Source organism: Lactuca saligna, chromosome 5, assembly GCF_052625555.1.
Source record: "Lactuca saligna cultivar CGN05327 chromosome 5, ASM5262555v1, whole genome shotgun sequence".
In the NCBI taxonomy this organism is placed as follows: domain Eukaryota; kingdom Viridiplantae; phylum Streptophyta; class Magnoliopsida; order Asterales; family Asteraceae; genus Lactuca; species Lactuca saligna.
Window position 1 is genome coordinate 152861443 of NC_136421.1, and position 19192 is coordinate 152880634.

Below are 19192 nucleotides of genomic sequence, written 5' to 3' on the forward strand. Positions count from 1 at the left end.
CAACAGTTTTTTTCTCATGTCATACTGCATCGCAAGTTTGGAGTTGGTTGGTCAATTAGTCTTCCATACTTACGAATATACCCTTGAATTGGTTAGAGTTGTTGGAGATGATAAACTCGACTACTGGAAGTAAAAAAGATGAAAATTTTGAGGCTCTCTCTTGTTTACACTACCTTATGGACTCTCTGGAAGACTTGGAATGCCATTATTTTTTGTAATGAACGACGAACTATCATGATTATGGTGGACGACATTAGTGCTCTTACTTTTAACTGAATCAATAATATATCTAAGCTGTATTTGGCGCGCCACAGCTAGCTTGTTTTTTCGAGTTTTTTTAAGCTAGCTGACGACATTAGTGCTCTTACTTTTAACAAAATTAATAAAAAGCTATTTAGACTAATTTTTTAGGAATTTTTTTTTTTTTAAATTCAAATATATCCCTTAATTAATTATAAAAATACATTCTTTTAATGTTATTTTATGTCATTTCATGTTTTTCAGCTAACTTTTCAGTCAGTTTTACCAAACATTATTTTTTATCAGCTAGCTTCTCAGCTAGAAACTAATTTTTATTTAACAACTAATTTTTCAGCTATTAATTAGTTTTTCAACTAATACTTCAAACGTAATCTAATATTTGTAAAATAGATTGGGCTAACTAGAGCATGTCTCCCATCTCAAATGTTCTTTTGTAATATGGTTCGGGCTTCTTGCTTAGCCGTCTTTCATTTTAATAATATTGTTTGTCGTTAAAGAAAAAAAAAAAAAAAATTTCATCTAATCGAATTCGCGTTTAATATTAATCATGAGTATACATTTGAAATATTTGTATTTGTAGTATTTTCTTTAAAGATTATAATCAACTTTTATAATTAAAAAGAAAACAATATTTGAAAAGGAAAAATATTGTTTTTTTGTGAGACCGAGACCGAGATGCATGTAGGAATTCAATTTGACCGTTGGGTAGATTTTGTCTTGACAAATACCCCAGCTGTCATGTTTTTTTGTGGCCCAAGCACACAAAATTCGGCCCCGGCGCAGTTTAGCACCAACCGACTGACCGTCATGTACTTCACATTTTTTTTTTATATAAATTAAGCATTATCTGATTTTATTTGCTATATTTTCTTATAAAAATCACAACAATATTCAAATATAAACTTTGTTTCGTAAAATATAAATTTAAGAAGTTCATTTAATTTGTGAAAGTATTTTTACGGGAGGAAATTCCTCCCCATAATAATTTGACAAATTGTATAATTTGAATACATTTGAGATTATATCCAAAAAAAATCACAATTTGTTCTTTTAAAGAACAACTTATTCAAATGTATTTTTCATATTTTTAATAATTCTCTTAATTATGCTTATTAAATATAACTAAAATTTATATAAATTATTCAAAATATCACATTTGTTAAAAACAAGTCTCTTTGTAGCCACAACCTGGTGGGTGAGGTTGGTGCTTCATAAAAATTATGTTCATTAGCAAACCGACATTTTATTATAAAATAGTATTTTTTTTATCCACTTGTATGAATCAAGCGTTTTAATTTTTATTAATTTATTATCAATCCGAAATATTCTAATTTTTAACAACGAATAGTTTTATAGTTATATAATGTTAAATTCTATTTGAAGAAAACATAATCAGAAATTTGGGGTATTATTATTTTTTTTTGTATTAAGAAAACAATATATAATTTATCCTTTATTGAAAATGGTTAACACAAGACTAATATTTCTATATTAATAAAAGGATAATTATTAATATTACTTGTCAGCTTTTCGTAATATATATTTTCTTTTCAAATGCTATAAAAAAATAAAACTTCATATTTTTTCGTCTTTTTTTATTTTTTAAAAAATATTAATATTGATAATAAATTAGTAAATTATTTATTTGAATCTGATTTTTAAAAGAAATTTAAATTCGTATAGAATAAGTTTCAGCTATAATTGCTGATAATTAATTATATTTCTATATTAAAAGTCCTACAAAATTATATTTAATTAATAATTTATTAAAATAATTAATTAATAATTATAGATTTTACTATAAAATTTTAATTATTTTTATAACTATAATTCCCAATAATTATAAACTTGTAGTGATCATGTAATTGCCCATTATGGTCTAACTTATTTTTGTTATATACGTACACTACGGATTACTAATGCACATAGCCGTATAGTTTTTTGTCGCATTAGAAAAAATAACATAAAATCGTATTGTAAAATTAGAGATTCTTATTATCAACTTTTTGTTAAAGGATTTATACAGTAAAACCCAACACCCTTCTGATATCACAACTTCCCATAAAAAAGTTTGGCACATAATGTCAACCACGTGTCGGCTTCTGTAATTTTATATCCTGCTCCCTTTTCTTTGTTTGTTCACCACCGTTGCCCCCTTCACTTTTAGTCAAATGTCATAAAAGTTCCCCATCCATTATAGTCAATTTTTCTAGAAATCATTTTGGTTTAAAATTTTAAATTAGATTTGAAAATTTTCTAATTTAAACGTTCATTTTTTTTATGATGTAATAAGTTGACGTATATTATTATTATTAACTCTTCTGTTAATATAATAGAAAATGTATTGTGTTTTTTCATTTTTTTATTAAAAGACATTATATTTTTTATTTTTCTCAAAAAAATCTCAATTGTTTCCCCATAAAACCTTCAATTTTTAAAATTTTCTGAAAAATCTTCAACTTTTTGTTGAAAAATCCTCACATTTAACAAGTTTTTTGAAAAAAAAAAAAACAACCAGAATGGCCAAATCAAAAATACAATATCTTGATATTAGTCTTTTAACTTTTCTGGTAATTTATATTTTTTGCAAAAATATTCAGTAAAATCTCATATATTGAGGGTTATTACCGGAGAATACGCCAACATATAGGGGGTGTAGGTATAACGTTTTGCAGGAAGCAGTCGAGAGAGAAAAAAAGTCACTTTGGATGCTCTCTGGTCTCTCTCTCTCTCTCTCTCTCTCTCTCTCTCTCAATGTAGCAGCCATTAAAGGATCTTTTAAGTTTTCTGCTTTAGCTCTGCAACAGTAGCTCGCTCATCAAACTTCAATTCGACTTTCTGCTTCTTTTTCTTATCAGATTTGTCCAAATGCTGATTTGAATGTCTCAATATATTGACAATTACAAGGTCCAGAAAACGTCGATGTCTACAGCTTTTCTCTCTATCTGATCGGATTTTCAGGAAAAATGAAGTCGAAGACTCGTTTGGACTCCGCCGTATTTCAACTCACGCCAACAAGAACAAGGTAAGTTTGTACGCGTTTTCTGGTTATTGTATCTGTTAAGCTCCGAACTGCACTTTACCCTGTGGCTGTACTTCATATATATATTAACATTTAATTCCGTGATGTTCGAGTGTTACTTCTGTTAGAACTTATTCCACAGGCATTTCACCTACTCTGAATGTGGACAAATTTGTATGATGTATGCTCGATTCATCATTGTTATTTATTTCGTCACTGTTGAAGCATTTAAAACCTAGAAAACAAATAAGCAGATACCATCATCCAATCAATGCAATAGAAGGATAGTTTAGCATGAGTATCAAAAGGATTGAGAAATGCTCGCATTGAAATTTGAATTTAAACGTTACTTACTCCTGCAAAATTACCAGGTGTGATCTATACATCATCGCAAATGATAAGAAAGAGAAGATCGCTTCTGGTTTGCTGAACCCTTTTATTGCGCACCTAAAGACAGCTCAGGATCAGATTGCAGAAGGTGGTTATTCAGTTTTGCTTCAACCAGAATCTGGCAGTAATGCAACATGGTTTACAAAGTGTACAGTTGAAAGGTCTGTATTATTCTTGGTTCTTTAATGTTTCTTGCATTAGTCATTTTGGTAAAAATCTATTAAAACTGGTAGAGAAGATTGAAGAAAAAGAAAAAGATAACCTAATATCTTTGTTGATTATAGTTTTGTTCGCTTTGTGAGCACCCCGGAGATTCTTGAACGTGTCTACACTATAGAATCTGAAATCCTACAGATAGAAGAAGCAATTGCCATTCAAGGAAACAATGATATTATGGTGAGCATTATGAGTTTATGATCATATATACATTTAACTATAAGTATAATACTATATCATATTTCTGAATTATTTGTTCTTAATTCAAGCTTTCATCATTGCAGATAGAAGACCAACATGTAAAGCCTCTAGCAATGTCAGTCAATGAAGGTAACAAACCTGGACATGATACTGATGAGGATAAGGCAATTGTCCTTTACAAGGTAACAAACAAGTCACCAATGTACTCATTTTCTCATGTATTTTATCATTTTTTTTATTAATTCCCTTTTTTCTTTTTTCCCCTTTTGGCAGCCTGGTGTTCAGGAGACAAGCAGTTCCAGTGGCAAGGAGGGAAATTCAAAGTATTGGTGCTTCCTTTCTTGAATTGATTCAGTGTGAAAACCGAATACTTCCCAATTTATAAATAAAAACAGGATTGTATGTAACACTACTAAATTCTTATTCACATGTATAACATTCAGAGTCCAGCTCTTAAATGTTCTTGAGACACGCAAAACAGTGCTGAAGAAAGAACAAGGCATGGCTTTTGCACGTGCTGTAGCTGCTGGATTTGAAATTGACCATGTGGCAAATTTGTTATCTTTTGCTGAATGTTTCGGTGCATCACGTCTAATGTAAGCATATTACATTTTTAACATCTTTTTTTTTTAAATCGACAACCTGGCAAATTCTTTTGACTTTTTTTTTGGTTCATATACAATAGGAGTGCTTGTTTGAGGTACATGGATTTATGGAAGCAGAAACATGATTCAGGACAATGGGTTGAAATAGAACCAGAAGATGCAATTTCCACCAGATCAGATTATTCTGCCATGAATGCATCTGGAATTGTGCTTTCAAGTCATAATAATGAACTCAGAAGTGAGGCTACAACTCCAGAAACTAAAGAAAAAACATCCAGTGATCCAAATGCAGGTAAGGATTTATATACCAATTGATCTTTAATTCTTTATCATTTTGATGTTAATACTTAGGTTTAATATAATAATAATATTGTATACTTTTTTGTCATATGGTTGACCAAATCCAGCTGGTCAACAACAATATCATACAGGACAATTTCCCCATCCAGCTTTTCCTCCATGGGCAATGCATTCTTCCCCTGGTTATCAAGCATATCATATGCAAGGAATGCCTTACTATCAACATTATCCAGGAAATGGTCCATTTTACCCTCCACCCTACCCACCAATGGAGGATCCCTATAGAATTGAACAAAAGAGGCAATCCATGGATAACCTTGATTCTGAAGAAAGTTCAGAACAACATAAAAATACAGGAAAAATGAAATCAGGGAAGGTGGTTATTCGTAATATTAACTTCATCAACTCAAAAAGACAAGATTCCTCAGAAGATGATGAGTCAGCTTCTGACACTGATCCCGTGAGTGATGCAATTGCAAATAAAAAAACCTTAAGATCCCCAAAGAGAAAAGGTAAAAAAGAAACCGAATCTGATAATGGCCATTGGGATGCATTTCAAAGTTTTATACTCAAAGGAGCTGCAGAAGATGGAAAGGAATCCAATGAAGATATGTTTTCCATGGAAAGGAATCGGAATCAGAATCCCCAAAAAAGACAACAAAAAACCATGTCTGGTGATGATCCATTAGTTCATAGAGGACATGATGACAATATCCAAGGGGACAAAATCGATATGCAATCATATGAAAGAAATGGAAGAAAGATTGTTTACAGGAATGGAAATGATGATGAATTCATGGTAGGTGGAAGAGCACAAGCAAATGTAAGGAATTCGTTAGATCCATTGGCTGATTCCAGGTTTGAGGATCGGAATGGAATTGACTTACATGGGAATACAGATGAAGCATTAATGGTTTCCATCCGATCATCTTCTGGTGTAAATGACAATAGAATTACAACCATCAACATGGATTATGACCTCTCATCAAGAAGTCAAAATCCAGAAAACAAAGTCAACTATGAGCCACATGACTTAAGCTTGATGCCTGAACGAGGTGTTGAAGATAGGTCAATAGGGTATGATCCTGCTCTAGACTACGAAATGCAATTAGCTGAAGATGAGAAAAGGAGAAAAGAGAGTTTGATTGATGTCAAGAAAGGATCCAAAAGTGCAGAAAAGATCCAAAGGTCAAAAGTTAATGGGGATAAGAAGCTTGTGGGACCCATAAGGAAGGGTAAATCATCAAAGGTGAATAGTACTTTAGAGGATGCAAAAGCACGTGCTGAAAAACTAAGATCTTTCAAAGCTGATCTCCAGAAAATGAAGAAAGAACAGGTATTGTTGTTGTTGATTATCTTAAAGATGATGTGCTAAATTCTTATGTCATTTTGTATAAAATCAATCACCATATGCTTAAATCTAGCTTCCTTTTTCAGCAAGATGCAGAACTTAAAAGACTTGAAGGTCTAAAGATAGAAAGGCAAAAGAGAATTGCTGCAAGAGCCAATTCCAATTCCAATTCCCATTCCCATTCCAATTCCAATTCCAATTCCATTTCCACTAGAAAATCATTACCATCAAAACTTTCCCCTATGTCCCACAAATCATCAAAGTTCACAGATTCAGAACCCGGATCGTCATCTCCTCTACAAAGATCCAAAATAAGATCCATAGGATCCACAAATTCAAAGAAACCCACAACAAACAGCAAATTAACTGAAGGGAGTAGCAGCAACAGGATGACGAAATCCATGTCATCAATGTCTGACACAAAGAAAGAAGTCAACTCCATTGTTACTCCTGATTCAAAAGCTTCCATTACACGTATTAGAAGACTATCAGAGCCAAAAAAGATCAACAACAACAGCACTCATCCTACAACTACTACTTTATTGAAAACACGGAGTGCAGAAATTGTTTCTAAAACAAAATTATCAAATGGGCCTGAAATTAAAAAGATTTCTGCTATCATGAGCCTTGATCAAAGTAAGGCTGCGAGTTTACCAGAGCTGAAGATCAAAACATCTAAAGTGTCTTCGAATTTAAGTGAAAAGTTTTCGAAAATGAAGGAGGAGAAAGACAAAGTTTCCGGAGTTGCTAAAGTGAATTTGAATGAAAAATTGTTGATCGATGAGAATCCTATGATTGATAAGAGTGTTGTAATGCTTGAACATAAGCAGCCTTCTTCAGTAACTTGTAGGGTAAGTAAGAAGTTTGAGGAAGATTGTGTAGGCATTCAAAAGGTGGAAGTTGTTGATAAGGAGACCATTTCAATCCACCCGAGTTCTTGTGAGGTAAGAAAATTGTTTTGGGTTAAATGCATTTAGAATTTTAGATTTTAAGTTGTGTTTTTACTTTTTAGTTATATTATCCTGGTTTTTAGGTGAGGAAAAATTCAGAAATGGTGGAAAGTTCAGGGGAAAAAAGCTACCAAGCACCTGTTGCACGTGTGTCATCTTTTGAAGATCCATCAACTAGAAACTCAGAATACGCAAAAGCACCTCAGCCTCAGACAAATTTTGTGGGTGGGGGAACTGAAAAAGCATATATATCTGATTTTAACAACTTGAAATTGGAAAAGATCCCTGAAGTCCTTGAAAAGCCTCAAGTTAAAGAAGTGAAAGGATTCAGACGACTTTTGAAACTTGGGAAAAAAAACCATACCCCTTCAGATACTGCAAGTGGGAATGATGTTGCTTCCTCAGGTGGAGGTTAGTGATAACTGATACCCCATAATTTGTATATTATTATTAGGGCTGAATGCAAAAAGACACAACTTTACTTTCATCTGATGTTGATGTTGTGTAGTTCATACATTGAAGACCTTAATTGCTGAAGATCGAGCTCCCACTCATGGTCAAAAGTGTGAGTGTTCTTTTAGTCAACTATTCTTTCAAAAATAGTAATATGGTTTTTCTAGTGTTGACTTTTGAGTATTATAATAATAATAATACATCTTGCAAGAAATAGCAACATACTTTCATTTCTTTGTTTATTTTATTTTTATTTTTTATGTTTTTTTTTCTATTTCAACGATGTACTTTGAAAAATAGAGAAAGTAGGTTGCTATTTCTTGCATTAAGCTGAATATAATAGTAGTGGAAGAGGGAGGGGGTAAACAAATATTAAATAATATTTGTTGGTGTATTGAATATGTGATCCCATGGCATGGCATTACAATTGACAGCTTCAAGACACTTCTCGTTGTTATCATCCTTCCGTGGGGAAAAGAAGCCAACACCATGAACATGAACATGAACATGAGCATGAAATTAAGGATATAGCTTCTATGTAATATTTTTAGTCGAAAGTTTTGGATCATGTATATTTAAATCTTTTAGATTCAACAAAATATTATATTTGTGTCTATAATGTATCGGTTTTCATTCTAACGTTTTTTTTTTTTTTGGTCCCTAGGCATTATTTATATTACAGCTTTTAACTAAAACAACAACAATAACAATAATCCAAATCTCATGAAAATGGAGCAAGGTAGAGACTAGAGATTAGGATAAAAAGTAAGGGGAAAACATAAGAAATGTACGAAAAATATTCTAACGTCTAAAAACATAAGGTAATTAGATTATGAAAAAAAAAAAAAAAATGCAATATTCCTTCCCTAGGTTTTTGGTAATCGGCATCACTCCCAACACAATAATATTGAATGTTGATTGTTACATCTTTGTCAATTGTCATGTACAACAATGTTCAACCACATGTTTACTACATCATCTCCATTTGTACAACTTCCATCTTTTCATGTGACTTCTTAATTGTGATCATGATCCATGCAACATATTTGGCATAATTGTCACCATATAAAAATAGGGCACGAATGAAGACTCCTTTGAGTATCCTCTACTTTAATCATCCCGTTTTTACACATCATCCTCAACACAATTTCCAGATTTCCTTATGGATTATAGACTCTAAAAACTTGAAATTATCTTTCTAATTCCGGTTAGAACAATTACGATATGTAATAAACCTAAAGCCAAATTATTTTCAAACTAGGTGTGAGATCTCTGTATTATATGAGTTTATGTTAAAAAAATTAAATATGAAATGTTAACAATTTGAGAAATTTGAATTTATTAGAAAAATGAGAAAAAAATTAAATTATTAAAATTAATGAGACTTTAATACATTGAATACATTACATATATAAATCATTTCTAATAAATACCTTACATATTAAATGTGAAATTTTAATTTCATAAATGAAAAATACAATAAAATGACAAGTGAAAAATAAAAAATTCAAAAATTTTAGAAAATAACATGTATCCAAATAAGAAGAATAAGACATGTGGTAAAAAAAACCTTGATTTATTAAGGAGGATGTCAAAGCAATTATGGCTTCGGATCATGTTATCAAAACATAAGACTTTATATAATATATAAATCCATTTTCATCATGTCTAAACTTTTTAAATGTTTATAAATGGTCTCCACTTAACTTATATATTTACTTAACCTATATTTTTTAAATTATAAGACAGACGAAATTCAGTAGTGACGATTTCAAAGGCATTGATGAGATGCTTTTAATGATGTAATTTGTTAAAAGCTATATTTTAATGACTTACTTTTGTAACGGATACTTTTGTTATGGTTAAAAAATATATATAGTTATGGGCCAAAGCAGCCAAAAAAACATCACGATCTCTCCACTCCCAAGACCAAATATGCTCAATGAATCCATTAATTTTATATTCAATCATTAAATATCCTTGTGTATTTTCTTTACAGAAAAATAAAAACGATAATAATAAACCTTGGTACCAGTATAAATAATATTGAGATATTGTAATTTAGTATCAGATTATAAATAAATAAAGTTAATAGACTGAAATGAATAAGATTTTAAAATTAAAATCATAGAAACAAGGGGCCTATGTAGAACATTTAATGTAAAGTGATGGGTATAAATAACGTTTTTAATGGATTTCGGTGTGAGAGTGAGTGGTAATAATAATAAGGGTAAATTACACGAATCGTCCCTAGTGCAATTGTTAAAATGCACGTTTAGTCCTTATTTTCAAAAATTAACTCGGACCGTCCCTCATTAATTTAAAATTTACACGCGTCATCCCTTTGGACATAAAATGACCATTTTACCCTTAATTATTTCTTTTTTTGATTTATTTTCTATTTATTTGTTAATTATTGATTTATGTATTATGAAAATTAATTATTATTTCTTTATAAAAAATAAATGGGCCCAAACCCTAAGCAATAAGCAATAGCTCGTCTTTACCATCCCCCCCCCCCCTCCTCTTTCTTCTTCAGTACATCTCTGACCTACCGTTACCACCCACATCGGCCGACCCCAATACTCCGATGACACCAATACAACTCCAGGCACTCTAACACACCTCCGACGACGCCATCAAACCCTCACTCATCACACCCTACCCACCTTTCCCCATTCCTTTTCCCTTTTTCCTTCTGCCCTCCATGAAAACAACCATGCTCTAATTCCGAAAACTGCCTATAATCAACACTAAACCAAATCAAATCTGAAAAGAAGAAACTTGAAACCTGAAAAACCATAAATCTAAAAATCGAACCACAAATCGAGCAACGATTATGTATAAATTGAGCAGATTTGTGAGTGAGAATGTGAGAGAGTGGGCTGGAGACGGTGATGGATGAAGAGCGAAGGTTCGCCAGAAGGAGTAGCCATCGACATCAGGTTCAAATGTGGTAATGGCGAAGTTCAGCAGCGCAAATAACCATCATTATGAGATAGAAACCCTCGCCTGAAACCTGTAGAAGAAGTCAATGGCTTGCGGGGAGGATGGTGGTGGATTGGAGGCAAAGACTTTCGGTGGCCATATTTTGGCATCAAGGGAGAGGTGAGAAGGTGGAGAAACGAGAAGAGAGGAGTTAGGGTAGTTCTACGAGTTCCTGGTAAATAGGTGGGGTTAGGTAGAGTTTATATCTTTAATTGTTTAAAAGTTATAAATAAATATGAAAGTAAGGGTTAGAATTTATTTTCCCTTTTTTTATAAATTCAAAATGAACTAGTAAGGGTAATATAGTCTTTTTATGTATGGTAAAGGATTAATTATGTATATTTAAACTAAGTAGGGATGAAGCGTGCAAGTTTAAACCAAATAAGGGATGGTCCGAGTTAATTTTTGAAAATAGGGACTAAACGTGCATTTTGACACCTGCACGAGGGACGATTCGTGTAATTTACTCTAATAATAATATAAATGTTTTTTTGTAAATCATAGAACTTTGATAAAAAGGAATATACATAGATTTTTTTTTTTTTTGGTGTTAAAAATAAGGTAATAGATTGGAAATGATTTAGTGTTTATATTATTTTTAAACTGTATTTATAAGTTTATATTATTTTTAAGCTGTATTTATACTATCTTTTAAATTGTATTTATAACTTTCGTGTTAAAAATGATATTAAGAATTGGAGATGGTCCTATGAATAAAAATCATTTGAATTTTACAACAAAAATAATACACTCATACACAAGATATAATCAATTCAAAGATAATTGAAGATTAAAAATGAATATTTGCAACCACAAATAATGACATCCACTTAGACCATCCGACAAACTCAACTTTTTCAACAACAATTTCAATCTGGTTTCGTATACCAACAACTTTCACAACCCCCTCATTCGTCGGATTTTGTAGCGGAAACACAACCTTCACCACTAACCCAACCAAAAAAATGAAGAAAAAAAAACCTTGTTTGAACCAATGCAACTGATAGGATGCAATGGACAAGAAGAGAAGTTATCACGGACTTGAGTATCGGCTTCCTAAAACCCAATTAGAGATAATCAAACCTATAACTGTTTTTGGGAAAAAGTGTGAAACATGTTCTATGATTTAATAGGAAGTGGAAGTCAAAATCCTGACCAAATTAGCTCGAAGTGGCGCGATTTGAGGCTAAAATGTATCGAATTCGGTACAATTTACAACCTACACAAAAGTGGGTCAAGCAATTTCGATGTGTTTAAGGCGGCCTTGGATCAATATGAAAAAACAATGGCAACCCACAAACCTTTTTCATATCTCAAATTGTGACTAAAATTGAAGGATGCTCCAAAATGGAAGGAGCATGTAACACTTGAATTTGGTAAGTTTCATATTTAACCTCTTTATCTAAAAGTTTACAAAGTTGGTCCTTAAGCTAGTACGTGGGGCGTACTAAGTGGTACGCTTAGCGTACTAGCCTAGTTTTGATCGCACATCCAGTCCACGTAAGTTAGGCGTACGTGGAGTACATATGATGTACGTGTGAATTATGAAACCTCTAATTTATAGGGTATTGCACCATATTTAAGCCTTACGATAGCCTCATTTGGTCATGTTTAAACAGCCTCCACCTTCCCTTGTCCATAATCGAAACCCTAGTGTGTTCTTGAGAGTTTTGAGCCATAAAGAGTGTTTGTTGGTGCTTTATGAAGGATAAGAAGAAGTTGACCACTTGGAGTTGTGCTTGGAGCTTGAGGATCCGGGATTATCTTATCATTTGCTAGCCTTTTGAGGTAAAAATATCACATATTTTTAATATATGATGCTAGATCTAGTTATGTAGCTATTTTATGCTTTTTGAGTCCTTAGAGTGATTGATGAGCTTCTTGATTCACTCCACAGGTGTTTGATAGTAGATCTAGGTTTCTTTTGGTCCTTTTGTCCATAAAAATGTAAGCTTTGAGGTGTTTATGGACTCATGCATGTGTTAAGACCCTTTGTTAAGCTCTTTTGAGCTCTAGAGCCCCATTAAGCCATGCATTCACCTAAAGTTACCAACTTCACGTGATAAGTCACCTTAAGGAAGTCAGATATAAGAGTATGGAGTAAGGGTTAAGCGGATTAAGTGCTTAATGTTGTGGGATGGCCAACTGTAGAGTACGTTGGGCATACAAGTTGGTACGCTACGCGTACTAGCCCCAGAGCGTATATGCTAAGCGTACGAGTTGAGTACACCCTGCATACTCAGTAGTGAGCTTCAGAATTTTGGGCTTTTTGGTATTAAGCCCATGTTGGACCTTAGGAGTCTAGAGCTTTGTTGGGCCATCAAAATTCTATTTTTAGGCTGATTCTATTTTATTGGACTCTTTTGGTTGAAGGGCCCACAAAGGGATTTGGGCCCAATTTGGAATATTGGGCCATATGTGGGCCTTTTGGGATAGTTGGCTTGGGCCTTAGCCTTGGGACAAGTTTGGTAGAGGGTAAAAAGGTCTTTTACCCTAGTTTGGACTCTTAGTATGAGTCGGGATCCAATTATTAATTGGATGTTATTTTATATTGATAGCGCGAGGATTTTAGCAGACCAACAGTCAGGGATTTCTCTGTGAGACTCAATAGTCTGAGGTGTGTTTCCTCACTGTGTTTAACGGGTTGAAGGTACCAATGTCGACCCATGGTTTATTATGTTAGAATGCTAGATGTCTGCGTGACTCTTGCATGTGTATGTATTGGTATGTATGTCGAGCGGGGCTCGATGCCAGGCGAGGCCCAATGACTGTATTGTATGCTATTATCTTTGTGATTATCGCATGTGTTAGTATGATTACGTTTTATATGCTTATATGTGTATCGGGCGGGGTCCGATACCAGGCGAGGCCTGGTGATTGACTGTTCTGTAAATCGAGTGGGGACCAATGAATGGAGGGGGCCTAATATGTGTTTATTATGTATTGTATGAGGTATTTTGGAGAACTCACTAAGCGGTGTGCTTATGGTTTTCAGTTTATGTCTCAAGTACTTCTGGTTCGAAGGTGAAGAGTTCGGGATGATTGCAAAGCACACACCACTTTATTCCGCATTTTGAGATATACTCTGATATTTTATGACAACGTTTTGGTATATCGTTTTATTAATTTTAAATGAAATTTTGGCGTCATATTTTTTGGACGTTACAGAGCAAACCCAAGGAACTTTAGAAATCTCTTCCGTTCAAAGCGTGCAAGAAACCTTGATGCAACTTCCCAACAATCGGACGGACGAACACATATCAACATCAACGATGATTCGATAGATCTTGAAGATGAGCAACCATTTCGTCTGCCCATTGGAAGAACTAAAGCAAAGAAAACCGCTTCGTTGACTTACGGATCTAGCATTATCGATCAATTTGGAGAAAATTTGGATCGATATATTCAACTACAAGAGAGCAAGTCAGTGATGATGAGTCGAGCAGAACAAAAAACAATATAAGCGCAAATGCCGATTCAAACAAAAACCGATTTGGAGATATTGAAAATGAAATCAGAGGACTATGAGGGCAAAGACTTGGAGATTTTTCTCGCATTGAAAAAGTTTGTTTAAGCAAAATATAAGAGTATCGGGTAGTTTTTTATTTATGTTCGGCATTTTTATGTATTTTTTTTGCATTGCGTTTTTTTTAATTAATATACTTTTTTTATTAATGTAATATATTATTTTAGTTGAATGAAAAAAACTAGTTTAAGAAAATCTATGGTTTTAATGTAATTTTGATTTAATTTAATTAAAAAAAATGATATGGAATTTTATTTTAGTGGTAGGTATCTCATAGGTTTAGTAGTTAGATATGATGATGATGTGACATCTACCACTATAATGGTATTTCAATTGTTGATTAAAAGAATTGAAAATCTAAGTCCAATCTAACAACCCAACACATTTAAAAATGTAAGAATTTCATATATATCCTTCTTGAAAATCAAAATATCATATTTACCTAACTTAATTTCTAAATATCATATTTACCCTTTATAAAATTTAAAAATATCATGTCATTTTTGAACATCAAAATATCATATATGTCCTTAAATATCAAAATATCGTATATGAACTTTTTAAACATCAAAATATCAATGGTAATATCTAAAATATCTTTCATCAACATGATAATAATTAACAACAACAAAAACTAAACAATCAAAATATACATTCCATAGAAAGGGTTGAAGATGAATTTTTTTGTCTGTCAAAAGGTCATCATTCTAACAGTTTAGAAGTTCACATTCTATTATCATATACGTAAGGATAATATAGTTAAATTTCTTAATTATTATAATAATTCTAAAGTATAAAAAATGATTATAAAATATTAAAAACATTATAATTTTTTTTTTTGACAAATATAATGTTTTGAAATTTAAAAGTGATATATATAAAATTCTCCCATAATTAAAAGAGTTTGGATTTTACAACTCAACTCAACTTGTTAAAAAAAACAGATCGACTTCAAATTAACTTGTTTTTTTTTCTTCAAGACAACATGTTTAATAAATATGTTCAACTTGGGTTCACTCTCAAACTTCAATATTTAAATAAAATAAAAAATGTACACATGCTTAAATAAGTTACAAATTTGGATAACTATTTAAAATTTGAAAAAAAAAAAATACAACCACAAATAAACTAATTCACGTCTACCAACTCAACTTTCATTTCCAACTTGACTTTCAACCCAAAAAAACCAAACAGATTAAATGAGTTGACCCATTTAAAACTCTTTCTCAATCCCCTCTCTTAATATTAACATTTGTCTTAATCTAATAAGTGGGAAGACAAAGTAGGAAGATAACTGATTTCTCTTGGTTTAAATATCACAACAATAACAATAACAATACCCATAAGAACGATATAATTAATAATTAAGATATTGTTAGACATTACATGTAAGAAACATAGAAACCGATGTTACACAACACAAAACCCTAGAAATTGGTGTGTTATTAGAGACATATTCTTGAAGTCATTTCCCCTTTTTTGGAGCCCTTGTAAACATATCTTTAATGTTATGTGAATTCGTCTCTATTTTTACCTTTTTATTTCGTGTAACTCTCTTGTCGCTCCCTACCTGTTCCTGATTTTTTTTCTTTTTTGATATAATAAAAAAAATGTGAAATAAGTCACAACAGAAAATGTTTATAACAGGAAAAAAAAACTTAATAAATAAATAAAAACAGGGATTTTATATGGTGTTTACACATACACAATACCTGTGTGGGTTTAAATGAAAAATCAGAAGTTGGTGAAGAAGAAGAGATGATTTCTGTTTTTGGTAGCTTAATTTGAACTGCCTCATCAATATTTAGCCTGAAAATTTTCTTTGAATATGTCATCAGAAAAAAAAAATAATAATAAAATAAAAAATAAAAACAGGTTTGTTACAATTAGTACCTAAGATTGTTGCTTAAGAGCTTCAACCATGGCTCATCTTCCATGTATTCACCCAAAATCATAACTGCATCAATCACTGCTCCACAAAAATAAATTAATAAATAAATAAAATAAATATTGTTATGGATTTACTCAGTTTGCTTTTTTTGTATTTATGAAAGCAAGATAATTGAATTTATTCCATAAATAATAAAAGCATACAACATACATGTTTCCTTTTCAGTTTGAGCAGCATAGTTTTTATCCAGTTTGAGAAGGGTCTGCTTTAGTTGTTGTACCTACCAATCATTAAAAAGTCAAACAGTCAAACCTCAATATTCTCAAACACTTGATGTTTGCATTTTGCATATAAAATGATTCAAGTTGAGATGAAAAAACTACCTTACAATACATCCAAGATAAAACCTTTGAGTCATTGAGTCTAAAAAACTTTATGGATCCAACTTCTGATACATAATAAAAGATAAAATAATATCAACAAATGAAAATATAGTATATGAAAAATAAAATAGCTTTGAAAAACAAAAGTAAAAGTACGAAATTTACCTTTACAATCACAAACAACTTCCATTGATTTTTCAGCAATTGATGATAAATGATGATAACCAGGATAATTTTGAATGTAAATAATCTCATCAAGTTGCCTAAACTTCCCTAAATCATTTCCATTCTGTAGTATAAAAATATCAAGACTTGATTCAATAATATAACAATTAACTTAATCCAATATATTTTTGAGAATATTATTTTACCAATTGTTAGTACCTTCATTCGTGCTTTATCAAATATTGGCAAAAGAATGAAAACAGGGTCAACAGGAGTAGCAACATACAATCTACCATCTGTGAACATATAAACAACATTAAAAAAAAACTTCTTGGAAAAATGTAAATAAAAAAGATCTATAAAGTGATAATGGCATAATGTTGTTTATGTGATTAAGTAAGTTTACCTTCAGTAATATAATCTCCCATGAACCACGACCCATGAGATTGTTTAAACCAGTTGAGTTCTTGAAGGCCTCCATTGATCATCAGGTAGCTGGCAGTGTCTCCTGTCAGAATAGCAAACACTTTTGTAAGTTAGTAACCACAAAATTGTTTACTATTCATATGCAGAATTGCAGCTGTAAATGAAAGGTTGATTTTTGAAGATTTGGAATGCGTAATGATCAATGTAGCAAGTAAATCTGATAACAGAAGGATCTGGAGTAAAACACTAAAACTACCAGTTTTTGGATGGCGAAGTTCCAGGAAGTGTCCCGTGTCCTCTCCGGTAGCAGAAGGAGCTCCTTATGCAGTAATCATATTAGGACATCGTTAATAATCATGTAGTTGATGGATTCACAGAAGAGGTTCAGAAGACTTGTAATTGAATTTAAACGATAAAGAAACGAGAAATGCACTCTGATGAGTGATGAACATGAAAGGATTGACGGATACCTGATGACGAGACAAGAAGACGAGTATCCTCAACGCCTTCAAACCAATCCATTGCCTGTGACATGTAACTTGAGGAGATGGAGAAATGAGGAATTAGGTTTAAGATTTTGATTTAACATCTAGCATCCTACAATCATATAACAGAATTGAAAGATGGATAAGTTTCACATCTGGCATCTAGCTACTGTCGCATACACAGGAAAAAAAAACGAGACGGTGAATGTTTCTACTTTACACTCTTATGCATCAATTGAAAAATTCGGTGAACGGACAAATTATTCTAACAGAAGCCAGGGGAAAGAAGGAAGAATAAAGCTAGGAAAAAAATCGACAGCAGGAAAAAAAAACGAAGATAGCAGGAGAAATTGACCAGAAACGAACCTAGCAGAGGGGTCTCCGGTCACCGGTGTTGCTGTGGGGGTGTGACGGTCTCCGGCCGGTGGCTTCACGGGGAGAAGGCGGCGAGCTTGGAGGAAACGATCGACAAGAAGAATGGATGGAGGCGTCTCTGATTTGTGTAGATGTATATTGTTTATTAGGTTAAGGGATATTTGCTCTAATTTATTACGCGCCAAAAAGTTAAACCGCGCCCTTTCCTATAGGGAAAAAAACACTCGAATAGTTAGTAAAATACGTGAATTATTTTTCCTTTACTCGTTTCACATCGTGATCATGGTCATATTAATGACTTTATGTTCAATTTTATAACGCATTAGAATATTTATAAGCGGAATTAAGTAGATGCATTTCAATACTAAATTTATTATTTTCAATCAAATGATTATGGACAAATCTACAAACGAGTGGAATCACAAGTGCTGTGATTTTTAAGTTATTTGGTTTTAAGATCGAATTCAAGGGATAAGATACAACATCAATAGTATAAGATCATGTAGCTTTTATAGACACGTCACAATAATATACATTGAGATAAATTTTTATGCTGATAAATATAACTCTCATACACAATTATATCTTTTTGCAGAAAGTTGTTGACAACTAATCACAATAAAAATAAAATGAACAATGTTTTAACGAAGTTACCCATCTGAAACGTTCTTCATGTACGTTATAGTCTAAGAAGGTTACGGTCTTTGATACTTTGCAGCTTTAATTTCATTTAACTTTTTGAGGAAAATGACTTAATAGGGTAACCAATTGTTGAGTTTGTTCTCATTTGGTCCCTTTATTTTATTTTATTTTTTACCCAATATACCATCGAACTTGTTGTTTGTGTTCATCATAACCGTTTTACCGGCTATCACAGATCAAAAACTAGTCAAAAGGGTTATGGTGAACACAAACAATAAGTTCGATGGTATATTGAGTACAAAAAAATGAACAAAATGAAAACAAACTCAACAGTTAGTTACCTTCTATATTCATTTTCCTTTCTCCATTTGACTACCACACCATACTATATTATTATCGTCTTCATTTTTCCTTGTGGGGTCGTATCATACTTTTATTACGTATTATTTTTTTAATAAAATGTAATTTAATAAAATTAATAAAAGGAAAAACACTTCATTAATTTAATTAAAACCATTACATAGCTAAAAAATGACAATCGATTAAAAACACTATATATATA

At 32.0% G+C, this 19192-nt stretch overlaps 2 protein-coding genes across 5 annotated transcripts; one reads left to right on the top strand and one right to left on the bottom strand.

Annotated features, from left to right (window-relative positions):
• The first annotated feature begins 2933 nt into the window (after window positions 1-2933).
• Window positions 2934-8388, top strand: LOC144996931 (COP1-interacting protein-like protein). 2 transcript variants are annotated; one of them, XM_078956723.1, is made up of 12 exons: window positions 2934-3286; window positions 3655-3834; window positions 3958-4069; window positions 4159-4272; window positions 4364-4413; window positions 4534-4686; window positions 4776-4987; window positions 5103-6331; window positions 6433-7290; window positions 7380-7707; window positions 7805-7861; window positions 8184-8388. In XM_078956723.1, the coding sequence occupies exons 1-12, from the start codon at window positions 3228-3230 to the stop codon at window positions 8240-8242; spliced, it is 3411 nt and encodes a 1136-aa protein (XP_078812849.1). In that variant the 5' UTR covers window positions 2934-3227; the 3' UTR covers window positions 8243-8388. The 2 variants fall into 2 exon arrangements, with proteins under 2 accessions (XP_078812849.1, XP_078812850.1); XM_078956724.1 differs by having other exon boundaries at window positions 4174-4272.
• A 7212-nt stretch (window positions 8389-15600) lies between these two features.
• Window positions 15601-18145, bottom strand: LOC144998777 (ribonuclease H2 subunit B). 3 transcript variants are annotated; one of them, XM_078958509.1, is made up of 11 exons: window positions 17980-18145; window positions 17599-17653; window positions 17385-17447; window positions 17109-17210; window positions 16922-16998; window positions 16703-16826; window positions 16538-16602; window positions 16365-16434; window positions 16157-16232; window positions 15976-16072; window positions 15601-15851 (listed from the first exon to the last, which is right to left on the bottom strand). In XM_078958509.1, exons 2-11 carry the CDS (start codon window positions 17648-17650, stop codon window positions 15729-15731), a joined length of 849 nt encoding a protein of 282 aa, XP_078814635.1. In that variant the 5' UTR covers window positions 17651-17653; window positions 17980-18145; the 3' UTR covers window positions 15601-15728. The 3 variants fall into 3 exon arrangements, with proteins under 3 accessions (XP_078814635.1, XP_078814634.1, XP_078814633.1); XM_078958508.1 differs by having other exon boundaries at window positions 17599-17666; XM_078958507.1 differs by having other exon boundaries at window positions 17599-17725.
• Window positions 18146-19192: the final 1047 nt, after the last annotated feature.

What these genes read in the sequence shown, in the direction of transcription:
- LOC144996931 (XM_078956723.1), top strand. Translation starts at nt 3,228, where the DNA reads ATGAAGTCGAAGACTCGTTTGGACTCCGCCGTATTTCAACTCACGCCA. An exon ending in ATCCAGTGATCCAAATGCAG is followed by an intron (nt 4,988 to 5,102) that starts GTAAGGATTTAT and finishes GACCAAATCCAG; the next exon opens with CTGGTCAACAACAATATCAT. An exon ending in TCCCACTCATGGTCAAAAGT is followed by an intron (nt 7,862 to 8,183) that starts GTGAGTGTTCTT and finishes TACAATTGACAG; the next exon opens with CTTCAAGACACTTCTCGTTG.
- LOC144998777 (XM_078958508.1), bottom strand. Translation starts at nt 17,662, where the DNA reads ATGTCACAGGCAATGGATTGGTTTGAAGGCGTTGAGGATACTCGTCTT. An exon ending in GGGAGATTATATTACTGAAG is followed by an intron (nt 16,999 to 17,108) that starts GTAAACTTACTT and finishes ATATGTTCACAG; the next exon opens with ATGGTAGATTGTATGTTGCT. An exon ending in TATCTTGGATGTATTGTAAG is followed by an intron (nt 16,435 to 16,537) that starts GTAGTTTTTTCA and finishes AATGATTGGTAG; the next exon opens with GTACAACAACTAAAGCAGAC.